General features: G+C 40.1%; 2 protein-coding genes, 1 long non-coding RNA gene and 1 other non-coding gene across 4 annotated transcripts; 1 reads left to right on the plus strand and 3 right to left on the minus strand.

Annotated features, from left to right (window-relative positions):
* The first annotated feature begins 224 nt into the window (after positions 1–224).
* ppp1r11 (protein phosphatase 1, regulatory (inhibitor) subunit 11) lies at positions 225–5,806 on the plus strand. Its single transcript, XM_029514348.1, has 3 exons — positions 225–517; positions 1,426–1,534; positions 2,656–5,806. Exons 1-3 carry the CDS (start codon positions 440–442, stop codon positions 2,838–2,840), a joined length of 372 nt encoding a protein of 123 aa, XP_029370208.1. The 5' UTR covers positions 225–439; the 3' UTR covers positions 2,841–5,806.
* A 1,045-nt stretch (positions 5,807–6,851) lies between these two features.
* c11h6orf47 (chromosome 11 C6orf47 homolog) lies at positions 6,852–12,766 on the minus strand. Its single transcript, XM_029514988.1, has 3 exons — positions 12,629–12,766; positions 10,927–12,264; positions 6,852–9,177 (listed from the first exon to the last, which is right to left on the minus strand). Exons 2-3 carry the CDS (start codon positions 11,841–11,843, stop codon positions 9,171–9,173), a joined length of 924 nt encoding a protein of 307 aa, XP_029370848.1. The 5' UTR covers positions 11,844–12,264; positions 12,629–12,766; the 3' UTR covers positions 6,852–9,170.
* A 369-nt stretch (positions 12,767–13,135) lies between these two features.
* Positions 13,136–15,276, minus strand: LOC115051297 (uncharacterized). Its single transcript, XR_003841265.1, has 6 exons — positions 15,006–15,276; positions 14,327–14,473; positions 14,101–14,140; positions 13,808–13,842; positions 13,375–13,422; positions 13,136–13,285 (listed from the first exon to the last, which is right to left on the minus strand). It is a non-coding gene; the product is annotated as an uncharacterized LOC115051297 (long non-coding RNA).
* LOC115051555 (small nucleolar RNA SNORD52) lies at positions 13,993–14,062 on the minus strand. The gene has a single exon (XR_003841289.1). It is a non-coding gene; the product is annotated as a small nucleolar RNA SNORD52 (small nucleolar RNA).
* Positions 15,277–18,470: the final 3,194 nt, after the last annotated feature.

Raw genomic sequence — 18,470 nt, forward strand, 5'->3', positions numbered from 1 at the left:
CGTAAAGGAAACCTGCATACTTTTTTAAAAAATAAAACGACGTGCAAAAGCATTGTTAACCAAACATTAAACGCAATGAATTAATAGCGCTTCCACCAATACGTAAAACATCGGTATCCCTCACTATTTCGATGAGGTTTATTTGTTTGTGAGACATAGTGACTCAGAAGAGCTGATAGTGGTTATGAACTGGAAACATTAAACTTCCGCTTTGACTCCAGCTAACTAACCAACTCGCTTCGTAGCTTTACTCGGTGTTGGCCCCATCCCACTGAAGTGATCAGCATATCACGATAGTCAGGCCAATAACCTTCGATTTTCACAGTCAGTGATTTGGCTAACCGAGGTGAGCTGTTGTAGCAACTCACCGCTATAGACGCTCCGGTTCTTTTATACCCTGAACACAACTAACGGAAGCGTTAGCTCAGCTGCTCCAGGGATGGCCGAGGTTCCCGGGACTTCAAGTGAGACGATAACGGAGACTGTTCAGACCAACACGCCACCACCGCCCCAGCAGGTAAATAACCAAAAGCTCATGGTAATGTCTGTTTTCCCAACCAGTGTCACCGTCCGGTACCGAGCTGTACCTGGCTGTGACGAAGCGACCATCCCGTCACAGGTCTGAGATAAGAACACGGCTCTCAGTTCCAGAGCTTAACAAGGCCTAACGCGTTGAAATCCTGGAAATGACAGTGCTTTTTCGGATATCAGCCAGCTGTTGGTAATCTTGGTTGGTTTATTACTTTAGTATGCACAAAATGTTCCCATGTGTGCCTCAACAGTAATTGCATTGGGTTCAGATATGGTCCCGGACCTGCTGCTGACCGCTGGTTCTTTTAGTAAACCGACCACAAACATCCTTGATAATAGTATTTCTGATATATTCGCAGGGGTATAATCACAGCGGATTTATTGAGCGTTTCTAAGTGCAGTATGTACGGTAAAGCAGTTTCAAATATCAGCCTCTCCTACCAGTCTGAGTGCTTCTGCTCTGTCTGTTTCTCCATATTTGTTTTGCACCCCTTAGTTCACATGAAAAGAAATCTTATATTAGACAGTTTTCCCCTCAGTCGTGTGGAGCTTTTTTTTTGTTCCAACACAATAGTTCGCTATTCTCAAAATGACCCTTATAACTTACTAGTCTCCAGTAAGTGGTATGAACCTAAATACTGATGCTTTTGCTGCTCATGTTCAACACAAAAACATATGATGGAAAATGGAACGACGGTCTTCAATGCTCCCTGTTGCTGCTCAGTTATTAAGCAGATTTCTTCTACATAATTGAACATCTGTAATTTAAAGTTTGCATTTTAATCACTCGTGTTCTAAACGTGTGTGTTGTACCTGGCATGCATTGCTCTTACAGATTCACACAGTTTACATTTCCCACCCACCATCTCACAGCATACCTGTCACACGTTACAGGAGGGACGGAGCCTGACAATCAAACTGAGGAAGAGGAAGACTGAGAAGAAGGTGGAGTGGTCCAGTGACACGGTTGACAATGAGCACCTGGGAAGAAGGTCTTCAAAGTGTGAGTTTATCTTCTTCATCAGCACAAACTGTTACTGGTACAGTTGATACTGTTCCCTCAGTATTAATTAATTTAGTAGCAATAATTAGGCGTCCACCAACTGCTAGGTGCAGCTCTGCAACAATTTAAATGTCTCAAGGTGAAAAGGTAATTAAATGCGCTAAAAATAATATTGAAAATAAATATGAGCCCTAAGCCCACAGTTTACATTTACATGAGGTACTAAGTGTACATTTAGTACATGGTCCAGCCACGTACTAAGTTAATAACTGAGCACTTAACTGGATTTCTCGTGGGTGGGGCAATTGTGGATAAGAACAGCCGTTGTTTTTTCCAAAACCAAACTACATATTTTGCATTGCCATTTCACTGTGCTCTCACAACAGTACAACCATCCTACCTCCCAGGTAGATGGGCGATCAGCAAAAAGATTTATATGTGAAAACACAAAGTCTTAGATACTTTATTTCTTAAGCAAACAAAAGTGTTGATGTTTTTTCAGCAGAAATACAGATGACAAAGAGGCTTTAAAAGTAAATTTTTTAAAACTGTCCTAGAGCACAGACAGTACATTTTCCACGTCACTAGTCTATCACAGGACTGACATATACAGACAAATAGCCATTCACACCCATGGGCAAGTTAGAATCACCAGTTAATTTGCTGTTCATGTGTTTGGACTGTGGAAGGAAGCTGGAGGCCTTGTTGCCATGAAGTTGCTCTGCTTCACTTCACTCAGAATTTATTCATTCATTCATCTTCTACAATCCCAGCTCACATTGGGCAATGGCGGAATACACTGTGAATGGGTCGCCAGTCTTATGCAGGGTTAACATACAGAGACAGACATCAGCTCTTGCGGAACAACTAGTCACACTCATACTTAACAGCAATTTAGGGTCATCAATTAACCTAAATATGCTTGTCTTTGGACAGTCAAAGGAAATACTATTCATTCTACCTCCCCATCCTAACCCTCCTGTGGCAGCTGAGACTTTTTAGCACACACTGCTACTACACAGAAAGTCTTGCTGTGTGTTTAGTTTCTTATTGAGAACTATGCGTTCTCAGTGAGCCAGTGAAGGCATCACGTGGATTGAATTGTGCATGTCTCGTTCCAGGCTGCTGTGTCTATGAGAAGCCTCGACAGTTTGGAGAGTCGTCTTCTGAGAGTGAGGGAGATGATGACGAAGAAGGCTGCGGCAGTGCTCACTGCATCTTAGGCCACGGCAGGAGAGGCCATGGACAGAGAGGGGCAGGGGGGACCACGGCACCCCCAAACTCTGGAGGGTCACATGGCCACTAAAAGGCATCACAGGTCAATTGTGGGGTCTGAGCGGCATCTTCCCACACAAAAAATCCAAAACTGCAGTGTTTTGGTTTTTGTTTTCTTTAGTTTAGGTCCATCACTAGAGTACGAGTGGGCCCGGTGCTGCGTTCCAGTCCTAAGTCAGAACCTCCCAGCTGCTGAAGCAGGATTACAGCCTGCAGTGCTGCTGCTCTTTTTGAATTAGCATAATTGAATTACTGCTTTCATTTTCAGCAACTGAAAGCATTCTCAGTGTTTTACCATCTAACAACATGATATCAAAGCTGCAAGTTCACAGTTAAAATTTCTTTTTAAATCTATCACAAAAGCTGTGATGATCCCCAGATTTAAAGGGCCAGGCCAGATCGTTCTTCTCTTCTTCTTCTTCTTTTTTTTTTGCACCCTTTGTTCAGTAACTTTAACTATAACTGGGCATTGAAGGGTATAATTTAAAGAAAAAAAATCATATTCTACAGACAAACACTGGTTCCCATTAATTTCACATCTTTAAGGATTGAAATCTGGCAGTGAATGTCATCTCAGAGTTGTTGGAAATGTGGCCGATAATTATTGTCATTGTTGATACACATGCCCAACAATATTCCTTTCTTTTACTCTGTAAAACAGGGAAAATTGACTGTATATGAACATCATTTTAAAGCCAGACATCCTCAATTGACTGCCACTGCAAGTTAATAATTACCAACATTTTAATTGTCACTTCCTGAATGCTTTTTTTTTTTTTTTTTGGAATGGCACAAAATATTTGCTGATAAAATTAATCAAATTCTAAGCATTTAGCTTACTGTTGATTTGTATGTATGCAAGTCCACTTCAGTGGCCTCCACCTGTATCAGTACCCAATAGAAACACGAGAGACAGAATTGATGGGTAATACAGGCAAAGCAGCAGGAGGTTGAATGAGTTTTGTCAAAAGATTTCAAACAAACATAGGAATTATTTAATTTGTGCAGCACGGTGGCATAGCAGTGAGCACTGCTGCCACACAACAAGAAAGTTGCGGGTCAGTTCCCGGACCTGGGGCCTTTCTGTATGGTTTTTGCATGTTCCCTCCATGCCTGCATGGGTTTCCTCCCACCGTCCAAAGACGACATGTTTAGGTTAATTGGTGGCTCTAAACTGTCCGTAGGTCTAAGTGTGAGTGGTTGTTTGTCTTTGTCTATTGGCCTTGCGATAGACTGGCAACTTGTCCAGGATGTAACCCTCCTTCACTCAGTGAGAGCTGGGATTGCCTCCAGCATCCCCCACGACCCAGACATGGATAAAAAAGAATTCAGAATTCTACCACAGATGTTTAAGCCTTTATTGCAGTCTGGGCTGAGCAGTACACTAGGCCCTCTAATATAAACCATTTATGTACACTACATCATCATTTATTACTTCATCATGTGGTAGAGTGTCAGTGGTGTGGTGAACTGAGTGGAAACCAGTGTTTGTGTTTTGTACTTAAGCCACGCAAAGTTCTCACAAGATGGTTGCAGAGGAGAGGAAAGGAACATCAGGTACACCTTCCCCTGGCTGGCAGCACATTGGACCGCAAGGTCTCTCTGGAACGCAGCATCCAATGTCAGGATCTCTGAGAGGTATAGGGGCTATGACATGCCGTCAGTGCATGTAAAAGCTCATTGTATATAACGCAGCACATTACTTCTTCATTCTTATCCTTTTTTTTTTTTTTTTTTTTCAAAATTTATTTGGTAGTCTTAATTCTAAATTGCAAATACTTGACCACTGTCTGCTTACATCTGCAGAGCATGATGTCAGACTGATGGATTGGATTAAAGACTGGACTAAAAAAGACCTCCCTCTTGCATTTGAATTCCTGGTTTGGACACCAGGTTGATTCCAACTGTTGTGACAAATACAGTCAGAAGAAATAAGACTGACTTAAAGCATTATGGTACATGCTTCTCAGCTCTGGGCTCTGTTCATCATATATGGCTAATATAACCAAGATCCAACAACAGTCTGGACTTTTCTCTTCTTCCAACCTGTTTTTAAGCAGCATCAAGACTTTATTACAAACCTATACAAGTGCCTCTAAGCTTCAGAGGTCAGCCTATAGACTGTATGATTGATAGAACAAGATCTGTCTTTACTCACAAAAGCGCCTGTAGATGTGGATTACACATCTTTACAGTAAAAAGATGAGGGATGCAACCTTTATTATTAAAAGAACTCCACTCTGCATTTCATGATCCTCCTGCGATCAGAAAAACAGAAGACATGCTTATATATTTATGTATTATGTATTATGATTCAGTGTACAACAATTTGTATTAGTCAACATGTGGTCAATCCCCTGCATGAATCTGACTCAGATGTTGGTAAGGAATGAGCCCACCAGCCAATCACCTGAGATTCAAATTGCTTTTACTTTAAAATAAAAGAAAATTTTGCTCTCCTGTGTTGGAAGAAGTGAAAAATCTGGATGAGAATTAGCTGGACTCTTCTGGCAAATCTGATGTGTGCCTGGATTGGTTAAACCACATTTGAAGAATGGGCCAGTGGGTAGTTGGGCGTCTCTGGGCCTGTTAGATCAGGCTTTTTTTTTTCATTTTTTTTTACTCAGGCTGTACTGGATGAATCTCAGTCAAACATGGAGGTCCCCTCCTGACTACTGGATGACAGGTGATTAGGAGATGACAACATGCATGACCACAGAGCACTGGCTTTGCACTCATGACTCAGCTATGACAAAATGTCATCTGATACAGGTTCCATCATCATCCTCCACCACCTCACCCTCCTCTTCCTCCACTTTTGATATGTGACAGTTCTGTGGATTACACACTTATTTATGCCACCACCTTTCTGTACTATCTACACACTAGACATTGTTACATATGTACATTGGTCTTGTACTGGTAATGCACTGTTCTGTATATACTGTTGAGCAAAATAAGAGCAGATTTAATGTGAATTAAAGTTTTGAACTGTGATTAAACTACCTTACATCAGTCTCATTATGTTATATGAGGGTGGGACAGTGAGGCACCCAATGGATCCAGAAGGTGTCAGTGGATGAACTACATTTCTCTTCTACTTAGTTATTTATCCCACTTACAAATATCAATGCACAGTAACATACAAATCAGTGTGCTGCGTTCACAGTGTGGGATGGAAAGATAATACCAGGAACAGAAGCTGGAGTTAAGAGACTTGGGCTCACTGAGACCAAACTGGAAGTTTTCATCAGGTCAGTATTTTTTCATGACATGTAGCTGGTGCAGCAAAGAAAACACCAGTGTGTCCGCAGATGTGCATGGACCATTTGGGGTGCAGGAGCACAAGTGAAACCAAGATGGCATCCCTTATATAATATGCTTACAAATATTGCCAGATTGCCTATCCTTTCTGCATAGTCCGGGTATGGTCTGCCTTCCAATATGGTGGTTAGGCTGGGGTTGGTTGTGGGCGTTGGGGGGGGTGGATGAGGGAGTGGGAGGTAGGCCTGGTCGCTGTGGCGGGTCGCGGCTCACCTGATCAGGGCATCTGCGTCACCTGTGTGGGGCGGGGCCCTTGATAGGGTTCTGGCCGGGGGGGGCCTCTGTGCCCCTGGGGTTAGCCTGTGATGTGTGGTATGCGCTCTGGAGGCTTGGGGTCCTTTAGTCCCTTTGTTTTTCTGTGAGACGGTGATGCCGTTGGCCTGGGGCTGCCTGCACTCTGGGGGTTGCTGGGTGCCCTGGTGGCTCGGTCCTGACCTGGCTGCTATCCCGGGTTTCAGGGGGCTTTCTGATGGGATAGGCTGCAGGACAGTAGTGGGCTGTAGCCTCTTATTTGCACCCACCCTCCTCTCCTTTCATCCAATCTTAATGAACCAGCTTTATAAAGCAATGAGTAAATTAACAAAATCCATTATATGCGTTATAACAAAAAATTATTTTAAGAAACACTAACAGTAGGATGTGGTGAAGAACCACCACTCAAAGGCTCCCACCACAGTCAACACACGAGTAGGAAATAAAAACCAAAACAATCTGATCAAAGAACTTGCGTTTATTTATTCAATGGGAGACTTTAACCTCAGCATAGTTTTGGATTCACGTTTGGCCATACTTTACTGTACAGTAACAGGTCACAGCAGATCCTCCATCATTCCCTTCAACTGATATACTATATATGGTTCAGTGTAAGTCTTCAACAGTTTGGATTGTGGATTAGATTTAAGTCCTGATTAGATTTAACACTAACCCTTGACATTAACTGTGCAGCCGAAATTGGTTTCAACAGGTGTTTCACTCATATATATGTGTGTGTGTGTATATAACGTTAAATTTTTTGTAACTGTGTAACTGCTAAAACTGAAAGAAAACCAAATCTAATTAAAATTTAAATTTCCTTTTGTGCAAACTTGTGAATTATATAGATTATCATTTCAAATTCTAATGTTTTGAAAATAGTTCAATGACAACAAAGTTCAAGTTTTCCAACTATGGAGAAATCCTGTGTATTGTGTGCAATCTAAATTTGAAAATGAAACTGGGCTTTTTTATAACAAATTTTAGCTCTAAAGAAAAAAAACCTCATAATATAGCCCAAATCCTCAAAATTAATAGAGCCTCTTTGAAGTGTCAAAGTTGATTACTTTAACTATCAGTATATCCCTTGGGTATGTTCTCCAGAATTTGTTCAGCCTAGGAAATGTAAGGCAATGTTTATAGGTCAGCATCATCTTCACATTTTGTAAGACTAAGAATTCAACAAAATAAAATATATTAAAACAATAGTCACATCAGCCGAGACACACACATAACTCCCCATGTTTGGCCTCGTGTTCTGCCAATTCTCCTCTGATTCTCATGCTTGTGTGGTAGTTTGGTGAAAATGTTTTGATTTTAATCATAGACAAGTTGTCAAAACTCATTTCCATGCAAATGAACAATCAGATTTCAATTAGACTAAATTATATGTCTACAACATTGTCAGCCTCAGACTACCATATATAACAGGTTGTTAAACAGGCCATTCAATTCAGTTGATTTCTTTTCTAAAAAACTGGTACATTGTACTGGCACATTGTATATGAAAAGTTTTGATACATACATACAACTGGAGTGTTGAGGAAAAAAAACATGCCACTACAAGTTTTTTCACTTCATTATTGTGCCTTTAAGTGTTTACTAGTGGACAAAGAATGTGGTGTTATGTTTCCCATAACATTTTTAACAAGCAAAGTAATTTCACAGAAAATGACATAAGGCAAAATATAAGTGTGCAAAGGGAGGACATCAAAGTGTGCTGCTGGTATCCTGCAACAATGAAAACAACAACAGTACTGTGTTCTATAGGAGTGCTCATGTTTGACAGATCTGTCGTGTTGTCTTCCTCAGTTTAATATGTGAAAAATATATGTAATACAAAATTGCACAACAACAGGAATTCATGTTTGAATTATGTTCGAAAGCAAACAGCTGAGTGCTGGCGCCATTTCCTTGATAGCTCTTAGATACATGTCTTCAACTAGTCTTTAGCTCAAATGCAGGTTTTATTTTGAAAAACCAAAATTTGAGGTTAGTGCTGGGTTAATGAGCTTTTATGGCTATAATACAGTTTAACTGTGTGTGTGAAAAAAGTCTGATTGTCTCTCCAGTAAAGGTGTATGGACATACCCCTAATGACCCTGTCCCCAGCCTGGAAAGACTGTCCATAGAAAGTCTAAGAGTCTCACAGTTTAAGTAGTCTGAGGAACTGACCAAATGTTTTTATGTACCCAGAGTGTTATGCTTTTATTAATGAGCAGTTTTTATGAGTTTGTTATTTCTTTCCACGTGGAGGTGATGCCTATAATTCCTGCTTCTTCAAACTGTGTATTCAGTGGTTTGGCATCACATCTGATTATTTCTTCTCACTCAGCGTCACCTGGTGCTCAATCACTACAGTCAATCACGAGAAAGTAGTCCCACAGCACGCAAGATGTAAACAGGACAAAGCTCTAAACACTGAGAATCTTTCTCTTTTTCCATTTAAAAAGCACTTCCTGAACATTTATGGACCCTTTCAATTCGGACCCCAATTATAGTAATTATATGTTTTTGTTTTTTAACTAAAGTCTATAGACGTCAGTGTCAACATTTTAGTCATAACATGAAGCTCAAATGTGGACAAATGTCTATAAAATGCAAAATATTGTTGAATATAAAATAACATAAGTACAACTTCTATGCGTTTGTAGTGAATGTGCAACACATTTATTAAGTTCCACTGCAGAGCACAGCAGTGTTGTGGAACAGTCGCAGTGTAGTCCCACCATTGTGATGTCAAACACCTGGACACAGGCTGACACACATGAATTGCAGCAGCTTCTCAGCATCTGCGGAGAAAACATAAACAGCTGATGATGGAGTCAAGAGAAGAGAGCAGTCAGATGAAGAGATGGCCTGAAAACAAACCTCCAGATGTTAAAGTAAACAAAAAACAACTTAAAGGTATTTATGACCCTATTCTATCTATTGTAAAAATTCGTTTCACTTGCTTCCCAGTTGGTACCAGTTCACTGATGTGGTAATGTTTCCAACCTGCCTCATAATCTTACTCTTTGTGGATACTGAGCTGATCTCAGCAATACATTTGTTGAGGAAACAACAGATGTCAGGATGGATATGTCCAAACAACCACCTTTTCACAGGAACACATTTTCATTACAGAACGACATTTAAAGATAAAGCATCTCTGTCCAGACAAATTTAGCTTAACGTCTGAAACAATCTCTCTCCAACTCTGTTGGTGATTAAATGCACAATAATGCTAATGCAACAAACCAGGATCAATGAAGATAGCTGCAGCATTAAAATCCAGAATGTAACTGCATAACAGCTGCTACAAAGACGACAAGGTCAGTAACATTGATTTATCCTGCATATTATTTTTTCCATATTATCTATTTTTCCAAAGTGCGAAAGATTTGCCCTGCAGGTGAATCTGTTGAGTGGAGATTTATACAAGTTCTGCAAGCTGTGAATGCTGCTGTGCAGACCATCACATAGTTCAGGCTGATAAGACTGGAGACTCAGGGTGTGGCTGTGCGGGTGTATGACACAATGACACAAAGTTGCGTTCTTGGGAGGTCAGTTTCTGACCATGATACCACTGAAGTTTTCAGAATTAAACATCTAGTAACATTTAATGCTGAATATCAAAGAAGAGATAAGTCTGAAATTAACTCAGAATAAACTTCTCCTGTTTTAGGTTAGTTAGGATAATCAAAGCTATTTGTATTTGCTAAATGCTGCAACAATGAGAGAGAGAACATTTTAGAGAGATTTTTTTATTACTTTCTTTGAAGTCAGACGTTTACATACATTTCCTTATTATTTGACAGCATTGCCTTTCAACTGTATGACTTAGGTCATGCATTTTGGGTATCCTTCCACAAGCTTCTCACAATAACTAGCTGGAATTCTGGCCTATTCCTCCTGACAGAACTGGTGCAGCTGAGTCAGATTTGTAGGCTGCCTTGCTCGCACACACCTTTTCAATTCTGCCCTCAAATTTTCTATGGGATTAAGATCAGGGCTTTGTGGTGGCCACTCCAAAACCTTGACTTTGTTATCCTTAAACCACTTAGCGACTTTGTTGACAGTATGCTTAGGGTTTTTGACTGTGACTGGGTCAACATGCTCTTATTTAATAGTTTAGTATATTTCTTTTTGGATGGAAATAAATGGGTCACAATAAATTGGTATTTGTAACCAAAATAAATGTGTGGACAAGTTCAACCTGTTCACTTCTCCAAGGCTAAATGTACCTTACCTTTTTATTTAAAAGGACTCTAAAACTTCTACCAGAGAAATAAAACCTGACCTCACTATAGCTAAAAAAAACCAAAAACAAAACCTAAAGCCAAAAGCCATGAATCCCACTGACAGGATGGAACTTTTGATGTGTACAATTTTAGTATATGATGTGGCTGCAGCTGGTTTCACACTCATTAGATTCTATTTCATGAGGTTTTTAAATTACATCCAATTTGTACAAACTAATCCAAACCATTAGATTGTACAGATTTGCAGAGGTTTTAAATGTGAGCTAAACAAAACACGAGAAGAGTGAAAAGACTTACCTGAGTTTTAACTTGTCTTCATCTCCTCTCGAACGTACACAGGTTTGTCCTTTATATTCCATTCTGTCTGTCATTTGGCCAGTGTCATTTGCCTCCTCATCTTTCTTTTTGTCTTCCTCCATTCCCATGATGACACTTTGTCGAACACTGACAGAGATCACCAATGCCTGTATGATGCCATAAATCAACGCAAACTGAGGGAGATATTCCTGGATCAACCAAAGTAATCCTGCCATTCCAACTGTGGAGACAAAAAACATGGCCATACCATGAAACCATAGCCTGAGTGCTCCTTGGACCCCCAATACCTCCAGGATCAGCTTGGTAGGAGGGGACACAGTCCACAGGAAGCCAACGACAAATAAGTCAAACAGGTGGCGGAGAAAGTTGAAACAGATTTCATAATGCTCTGGTACAATCTCCACTTTCCAGCTATCCACAAACAATCGAAAAGGAGATGTCAGCTGAGATGAAGAAGGTACAGGAGATGGAGGAGGTGTTCTGTAGTCTGAAAAGTCCCCATCAATATCCCATGCACCTCCACACTGACCATCAGTTTTCCTTTGCCTTAGTCTGCTTGGATCTGTTTGCTTTGGCCATAAAAAGTAAGACGTTGGGAGAAATTTAATCCACCCTCTCTGATTTTGTCGTGACTCCACCGTGGTCTCCTGCGTGCCTGCATATAGATCGGCTTCTATGGGCTGGAGCTTCTCCTGCGCTTCCCAGAACTCTTCTACGGGACCACTTTGCTCGCTTTGGCGTATCCAGCTTCCCCAGATCCAGGAGGTCCACCCCCGTCGGGCCTGGCTGCCACACTCATTCTTCATGCCTTCTGTCAGCACTGTGCTATTCTCTGATGTGGCACTACTGCCCCGTGAGCGCAGCCAGTCCAGTGCTCTGCCTAATGCAGCTGTCATTCTTTTTCGTTGTGTTGGTAGAAGATTCCTCAGTTCTCAACTCTTCTTGTCAGGGTCGGTTGGGCTGATCAGTGGCTTTGCGGGACAATTATTTGACTGCCCGAGCAGCTGTGAAGTAGTAATACTTGTTCACTAGGATTTGGGCTGAAGTGGCGTCCTCAAGCCTGACACACCTGTGGGTGTGTTTAACTTCTTGTCTACATGTCTTTGGTTCAACCACTCAACGTTTGATGCCGACAGCGTCGCTGTCAATAGCACACGGAGTCCGGTTCAAAAAGCAGGATAGCAGCGGCTAACCCCCAGTCCTCAGGCTGGCCGAATTGAGCCCTCACTTCAACACCGTAAGCTCACTAACACAGAGCTCGGGGCTTTTGTGTCTGGTTTTCCGTGTCCCGAAACAAATTTTTGTAAGTTATCTTGCCTGCAATAAACACAAATAAAAAATAAAGTTGGTTGAAACATTAAATCTGACATCCAGTTCCACGTCAACGAGGGCTGGCAAACGTTACCGAGGTCGTGGTAGATAGCTAACCTCTGAGGCTTTTGTTTTAAATTATTTACTTACAAAACATGCACCAGTTTTGTGTTTCTTGGTGAGTTCTAAGAGGATATTTCCCAAGTTTTCGGTGTTTCTAAACAACGGCAACTACACTAATATGTTCATCTTCTACCTTCGCCGATTTTAGCTTCAGGGCTTCTGTACGGATCGCAGCTAGCTGCCATGTTAGCATTAAAAAAAAAAAAAAAAAAAAAAGTAGACATGTAGACCAAGTTCCTCAACTGACCTGTAAACACACCAGCGTGTTTATCTTCAGCACCTGAAATACACCTTCCGGTCGTCGCTGCCTGACAAGTATGACGAAGGTTAGTGTTAATTATCAGGGAGCTACTTCTGGACGAGCCCCAAGCGGTCGATTGACCGCTTCGCCTGCCTACTGTGAAGATGGACTTCCGGTTCGGGCCTTCAAAATAAAACCATCTGCTGTTACGTTGAAAGTAGTACCGGAATTTGACTTTTCCGAATTCAGTTAACGGTACAGTGTCTTTTATGTAACCCGCCATTTTCCAATGTCGTTAATGTATTTGATGATTAAGGTAATCTGTGAATATAGCATTGCACAACAGTAGTTATGAGCACAATTTTGAAAGGAAATCGTTGTGGTCATGAGTATCAATGGAACTACAGCTTAAATCCAGAAAAGTGGATTGTTAAGTCAACTTTCCCAAGACAGAGTACAAGGCACATAAAGATTGTGATTAATTTTATTGTAGTCAACCTATCCAGTGGAGACAAAAAAAAAAAAAACAAACAAAACATTTCATTTGCAACTTATGTTTGTACAAGACAGGCAACAGCTTTTTGGAGGCCTTAGTGGAACTGCATCAGCTGCAGGGATGCTGATAGCTTGATGACCATTTAAAGCTTGCAGCAGACCCAGCATCTATGAAAAGACAGATGGACTTTGTTCACTCATCCAAGAAAATCTTTGTGAGGAAAATAGCCCTCCCCACTTCCCCCATCAATACCAACCTGCTCCATTAGCCATTTCAGAGTATCTTCCAGCTTCAGCAGATGTACCTTACAGGACAGAAATCAGTAATTTTACCTTTGCTTGGCCTCAAACACGCCAGACTACAGAAGAGTTAGTGAGTGTCTCAGTGCGCTGCGAGTAAACTTCAGTTTAAGATCAGTTGAACCGAATAACTGCATCATCATTAAGCAACTCATACAAGAGCCCAGGAATAAAAGCTGAGCCCCATTTGGATGGTCTCAATTCATCAAGTAGGTTGAGTAATTTAACTATTAAAAAGGCACTGTGGTACAAGTCCAGTTACACCATTTGGTGCCAATTTATCAATTCCTGCCCAAAAAGACTTGAGCCCTCCCAACAAAATTACCTCCTCAACCTGAGAACTGAATCCCATCCTAATTGGGCTTCACTGCCACGGAGGTTGGTACTTACTGCAGCAAGACAAAACTCCATTGCTTGTTGACCAGCTATAAAGAGAGGAAGAGTCATGAGTACCACTACAGCCAGAGGACAGGGATGAGTCACCAGTGTGGTTATTTTAGCCCAATTACTGCAGAAAGTGTTAAATATAATCTGCAGCAAATGTGTTGAAATACCATATGTACGGTGTGGTTATGTGGTCAGTGCACTGTGAAAACAACTTCATGTTTTTTCTCAGAGACTCTAGTCTATAAAATCATCACTCCACATAAGGTCACAGGAAGCTGCTTTAGAGCCACATCTACCTTGCAAGAGCCGTGTTCATCCAGTCACCCTCATGAGAACCTGTTGAGCACAAAGCCATTAAAACCAGTTCCATCCTCTGCAAATTTATCAAGAACTACATCTACACATGTTCAGTGCACTGTGAAAGAGCTTCATGGTATAATCAGAGACTCTAGTCTTGTGAATCATCATAGTTGCATGTTCATTCTTCAACTTTAAGCAATGAGGTGAAATGCTGACACTCACCAACAGCCCATGGCTGCAGTCAGCCACAGCAAGAATAAAGCGCCAACTAGGCAACGCCAGTTGTCCTGAAGCAGTGAGCAGTCCCAGGTGTCAGTCTTCAGTGTGATCCGAAACTCCAGCGAGCCATTTGCTCCAGTTTGTATGTTGCTGCAAATATACCATGTACAAGTTGTGTGAAAGTACATTTACAGAAACATTAGCAGATACACATGCAAATCCCACTAGTATCTTAGATGCAGTTTTATAATTTTGATAGCAATCATTCCATTTTAAAGCACCTTTATCTCAATGTGGAGAGACTGCAGCTTGGTCTATGGAGATTTAATTGGAAAAAAACCCACAGGATATCAAAGTATTGCTCCTGTGGGTCAGACTGCAGGGGAGCATTAACATTGCAAATTCCAGTGCCTTTACACGCACAACAGCACACCCTCATCAGTTCTCATGAACACTTCTATATTGCATAGTTCTGGTTGCATTTAATCCAAAATGGTCAAAAATATGGTGCAATCACTTTAACCAGATCAAATATCTAGCCTTTCAAGCATTTGGTGGGCATCTATATTAAATGAAAGCTGTTGAGCACTTTTACCTATCAAGCCATCCAATTCGTCTTAAAATAAATCAAAACACCTTCCTTAACTTTAACTCACACGCAACCATCTTTAAACATGGTTACCTGCATCTTTCTTTGCAGATTCAACTCAGCATATCTCCGAATAAGGCTCGCATATTGAGCCAAAGCCTCGGTCTTCCATTACACTGCCGATTTGTCACCACGTGTGGAATTCAGATGCAGCAGACGTCTCTGCGTCTCTATGGACCTCCACTTGGCCTCGCAGCGAGTTAGCGTAAACTCAAAATTTAGCATACTTAACTTCTCTTCACCCAAACATTAAAATTTAGCTTTGGTGCCATGTGGCCTTTCTGCCTCATGTCACTGTGGTCGCCGTCAGTTGAGAAAGGGCTGATGGAAAGGATGCCCATCTTTTATATATAGACTGGGGTCCTCCTTGACAGCACCACGTGCCTCTGGTGTCCTCAAAATTGCCTGTTTCTGATTTTCAGCGTCTTATTTTTCTTTTTCCTTTTGGTTTTACGGTAGATGGCAACCAACGTGCATTACTGCCTCCTACTGTATTGGAGTGTGGACCAGACTTAACTTGCCTCCCCACAAAAAACAAAACAAAAAAAAAAAAAACAACAGAATAAATAAAGAAATAATTAACAAATAACTGAATAAACTCTTTAAATTGACTGCGTGATCTAAATTCTTTCAATCAACTCTGTTTCTATTAGATACTCATTCTGGTTAAGATGTTCTCCTCCTTGTTGCTCCTTTTGGCTCTTCTCACTACTCCAGCTTGCTGCTGTAGTTAAAAAAGGTGCCGCTCTGTACTTCCTGTGTCCCAGCTGTGCTGCCATTCTTCCATGATGTTTCTTTTGAAAATTGCTTTTTCTTCAGCTTTACTGAGTGACATGTCCATGATTTCTTTGTGCTTCACTGCTTGTTTTGCCAGAATATCTGCTTCCTCATTGCCTTTTATCCCCTATTTATTTATAGCTTGTCAATCTGATCAGTGCCAGGCAGCAATAATTGTATAGCTTATGCAATTATGTATACCCATGTTGAGGTTTATTATAGTATTGTCGTTCAATAGAGGTCAAATGACAATTCATGACAATCTACACTTTAAATAGGAGTAACGACAACAGAGAGAAAATAAATAACTTGCAGTCCAGATTGGATGAGATGTATGTAAATAAAGCAAATGGAGCATATGTAAGGTCCCCAGCCATGTGGATAGAGGAAGGAGAAAAAAAAACACAGTCTGATTCTGCAATTTATAAAAATTAGTCTAATAATTAGTGGAGAGAGTTAATTTGTATGTTTATTGTGTTACATACTGATATTATTATACTGATATATGTGCTAGATTCAAAGTAGAAAGAGGCATAAGACAGTATTGCAGCAATGCTGATCTTCTATTCATTGTGGTCAAAGAATTATTAGGTCTAACTGTCAGAAATTTTAATATTAGAGGCTTCGACAGAAACAATCACAAATGTATTATCAGTTTGCTGATACAACAATTTTCCTTATAAATAAAGAACAAATACCATTGGCCTTAGAAACAATAAAACTTTTTTCTCAAGCCTCAGGTCTGCATTTGAATCTAGACAAATGCAAATTTATGAGTATCCATGACTGTGCTGATATTTCACTGTATGATATACCAGTCAAAAAAGACCTTAGATACCTAGGTATTTGGATTACCAAACGCCCAGATACAACTACAAAAAAATCAAAAAATAAATAAAGATAATGTTGATAAATGTAAAAAAAAATACTAAGTAACTTGTTGCAAAGAGAACATTAACATTGTTTGGAAGAACAATATTAACTAGAACTTAATCTATATCTAGGCTAATCTATCCAACATGCTTGCCAGAGATTCCTCCAAGGATCCAAGGATTAAAGAAATTAATGGAATGAACTTTAACTTCACTTGGTGAAACAAACATCTCTATATCAGAAAGGGGGACTAAAGAATTATGAAGAGCGGGGCCTAAAGGCATTTGTTTTTGAAATTGTGAATGGAACTTTAAAAATTAAATGGTTCCAAACCTTTTTAAAAAATAGTGAAAAGACATGGTTCTCATTACTTACACTTATATTTAGTAAAGTCACATCAACAGGTATTGTTATAGTGAAAGTTGATCTTTAACCATAACTTCAGCCATCATAATGTCCCACTGTGGAATAATAGAGCTACATTAAGTAGAAGGAAATCTATGTGTTTTGAAGACTGGATGGAAAAACAGATATGGTCTGTTGTACATATTATGGATGGAAATGGCAATTTGCTTGAATTCAGCAATTTTAATACGATATGATATGGATTGCTCCATGAGAGTTATAAGAAAGTGACACAGAACATTCCAATAGCCCTTATTCAATCAACAAAAAAATATATATTAAACATGCCAACACGAGGATTACACCATGTTAAATGTGATAATGTGGAAGTGATGAACGAAAATTGCAACAAAATGTTAACACCCTATTTCTGGGTATAATAATAAGCACATTTAATCTTCAAAATTATGACAAATCTAAAATTTCAACCATTAGAACTATTTTTTTTAAATTCTCAATCCCCCTCAAATAGAACATACACTTTAAAACACTTAAGAATATATACATCGCTCAAATTAAATATTATATATTATATATATATATATATATATATATATATATATATATATATATATATATATATATATCAAAAAAATTAATTAGAGGTAGAAATTTGTTATTTTTGTACAAACATTTTGTCACAAACAGAAACAACAGAATACCTGTGATGCAGTTCAGAGTGCATGGAAATCTTTTCATGAATGGATGTCTCTCTAGTCCATAAACATAGATTTCCTTTCCTAACAAACTATTTGGATGGGTGTGAATCTGAAGAATAAGAATGTTGATTTTCTAGTGAAATATTAATATAGTAATATAATATTAGATACACAGAAATGGTGATATGGGAAGAGCTCTCCCTCATGGTGGTACTTAGACAGGAATTCTCATTTCATATATGCCTAAAAAGATTAACAATGCCTACAGGCTAAGAAATTATGCCCACTTTTATCGTTGTATAATTTGTACTAACCCCTTATGTTTGCTTTCTTTTATTTATTTTTCTTTGTTTTTCCTTCCTTTGATACATGTATTAAAGTGGGGCAGCATGGCGGCGTAGTGGTTAGCGCTGTCGCCCCACAATAAGGTTGTGGTGTGTCTGCGTGTTCCTCCGGGTACTCCGGTTTCCTTCCTTCCTTCCTCCCACCGTATAGGTTAACTGGCGATTCTAAATTGACCGTAAGTGTGAATGCGAATGTGAGTGGCTGTTTGTCTCTGTATGTCCTTGAGTGTTGGCCCTGCTATGGGCTGGCGACCCGTCCAAGGATGTACCCCGCCCTCGCCGGATTTGAGCTGGGATTGGCTCCAGCAGCGCCGCGACCCGGATATGGATGAAGATGAGTCGAGTGTATTAAAGTGAGTTTGTCGCTGCATTGTATTCCTTTGATCCTTACACAGGATTAATGCGGCTTATCGGCGTGATTGGAATGTAATGTTTATTTG

The sequence above is a fragment of the Echeneis naucrates genome, chromosome 11 (genome assembly GCF_900963305.1).
Source record: "Echeneis naucrates chromosome 11, fEcheNa1.1, whole genome shotgun sequence".
Classification (NCBI taxonomy): Eukaryota; Metazoa; Chordata; class Actinopteri; order Carangiformes; family Echeneidae; genus Echeneis; species Echeneis naucrates.

Bases quoted from the DNA above. Each gene is read 5' to 3' on its own strand.
- ppp1r11 (XM_029514348.1), top strand. From the start codon at position 440: ATGGCCGAGGTTCCCGGGACTTCAAGTGAGACGATAACGGAGACTGTT. The intron at 518-1,425 runs GTAAATAACCAA...CACACGTTACAG, and splicing joins CGCCACCACCGCCCCAGCAG to GAGGGACGGAGCCTGACAAT. The intron at 1,535-2,655 runs GTGAGTTTATCT...GTCTCGTTCCAG, and splicing joins GGGAAGAAGGTCTTCAAAGT to GCTGCTGTGTCTATGAGAAG.
- c11h6orf47 (XM_029514988.1), bottom strand. From the start codon at position 11,843: ATGACAGCTGCATTAGGCAGAGCACTGGACTGGCTGCGCTCACGGGGC.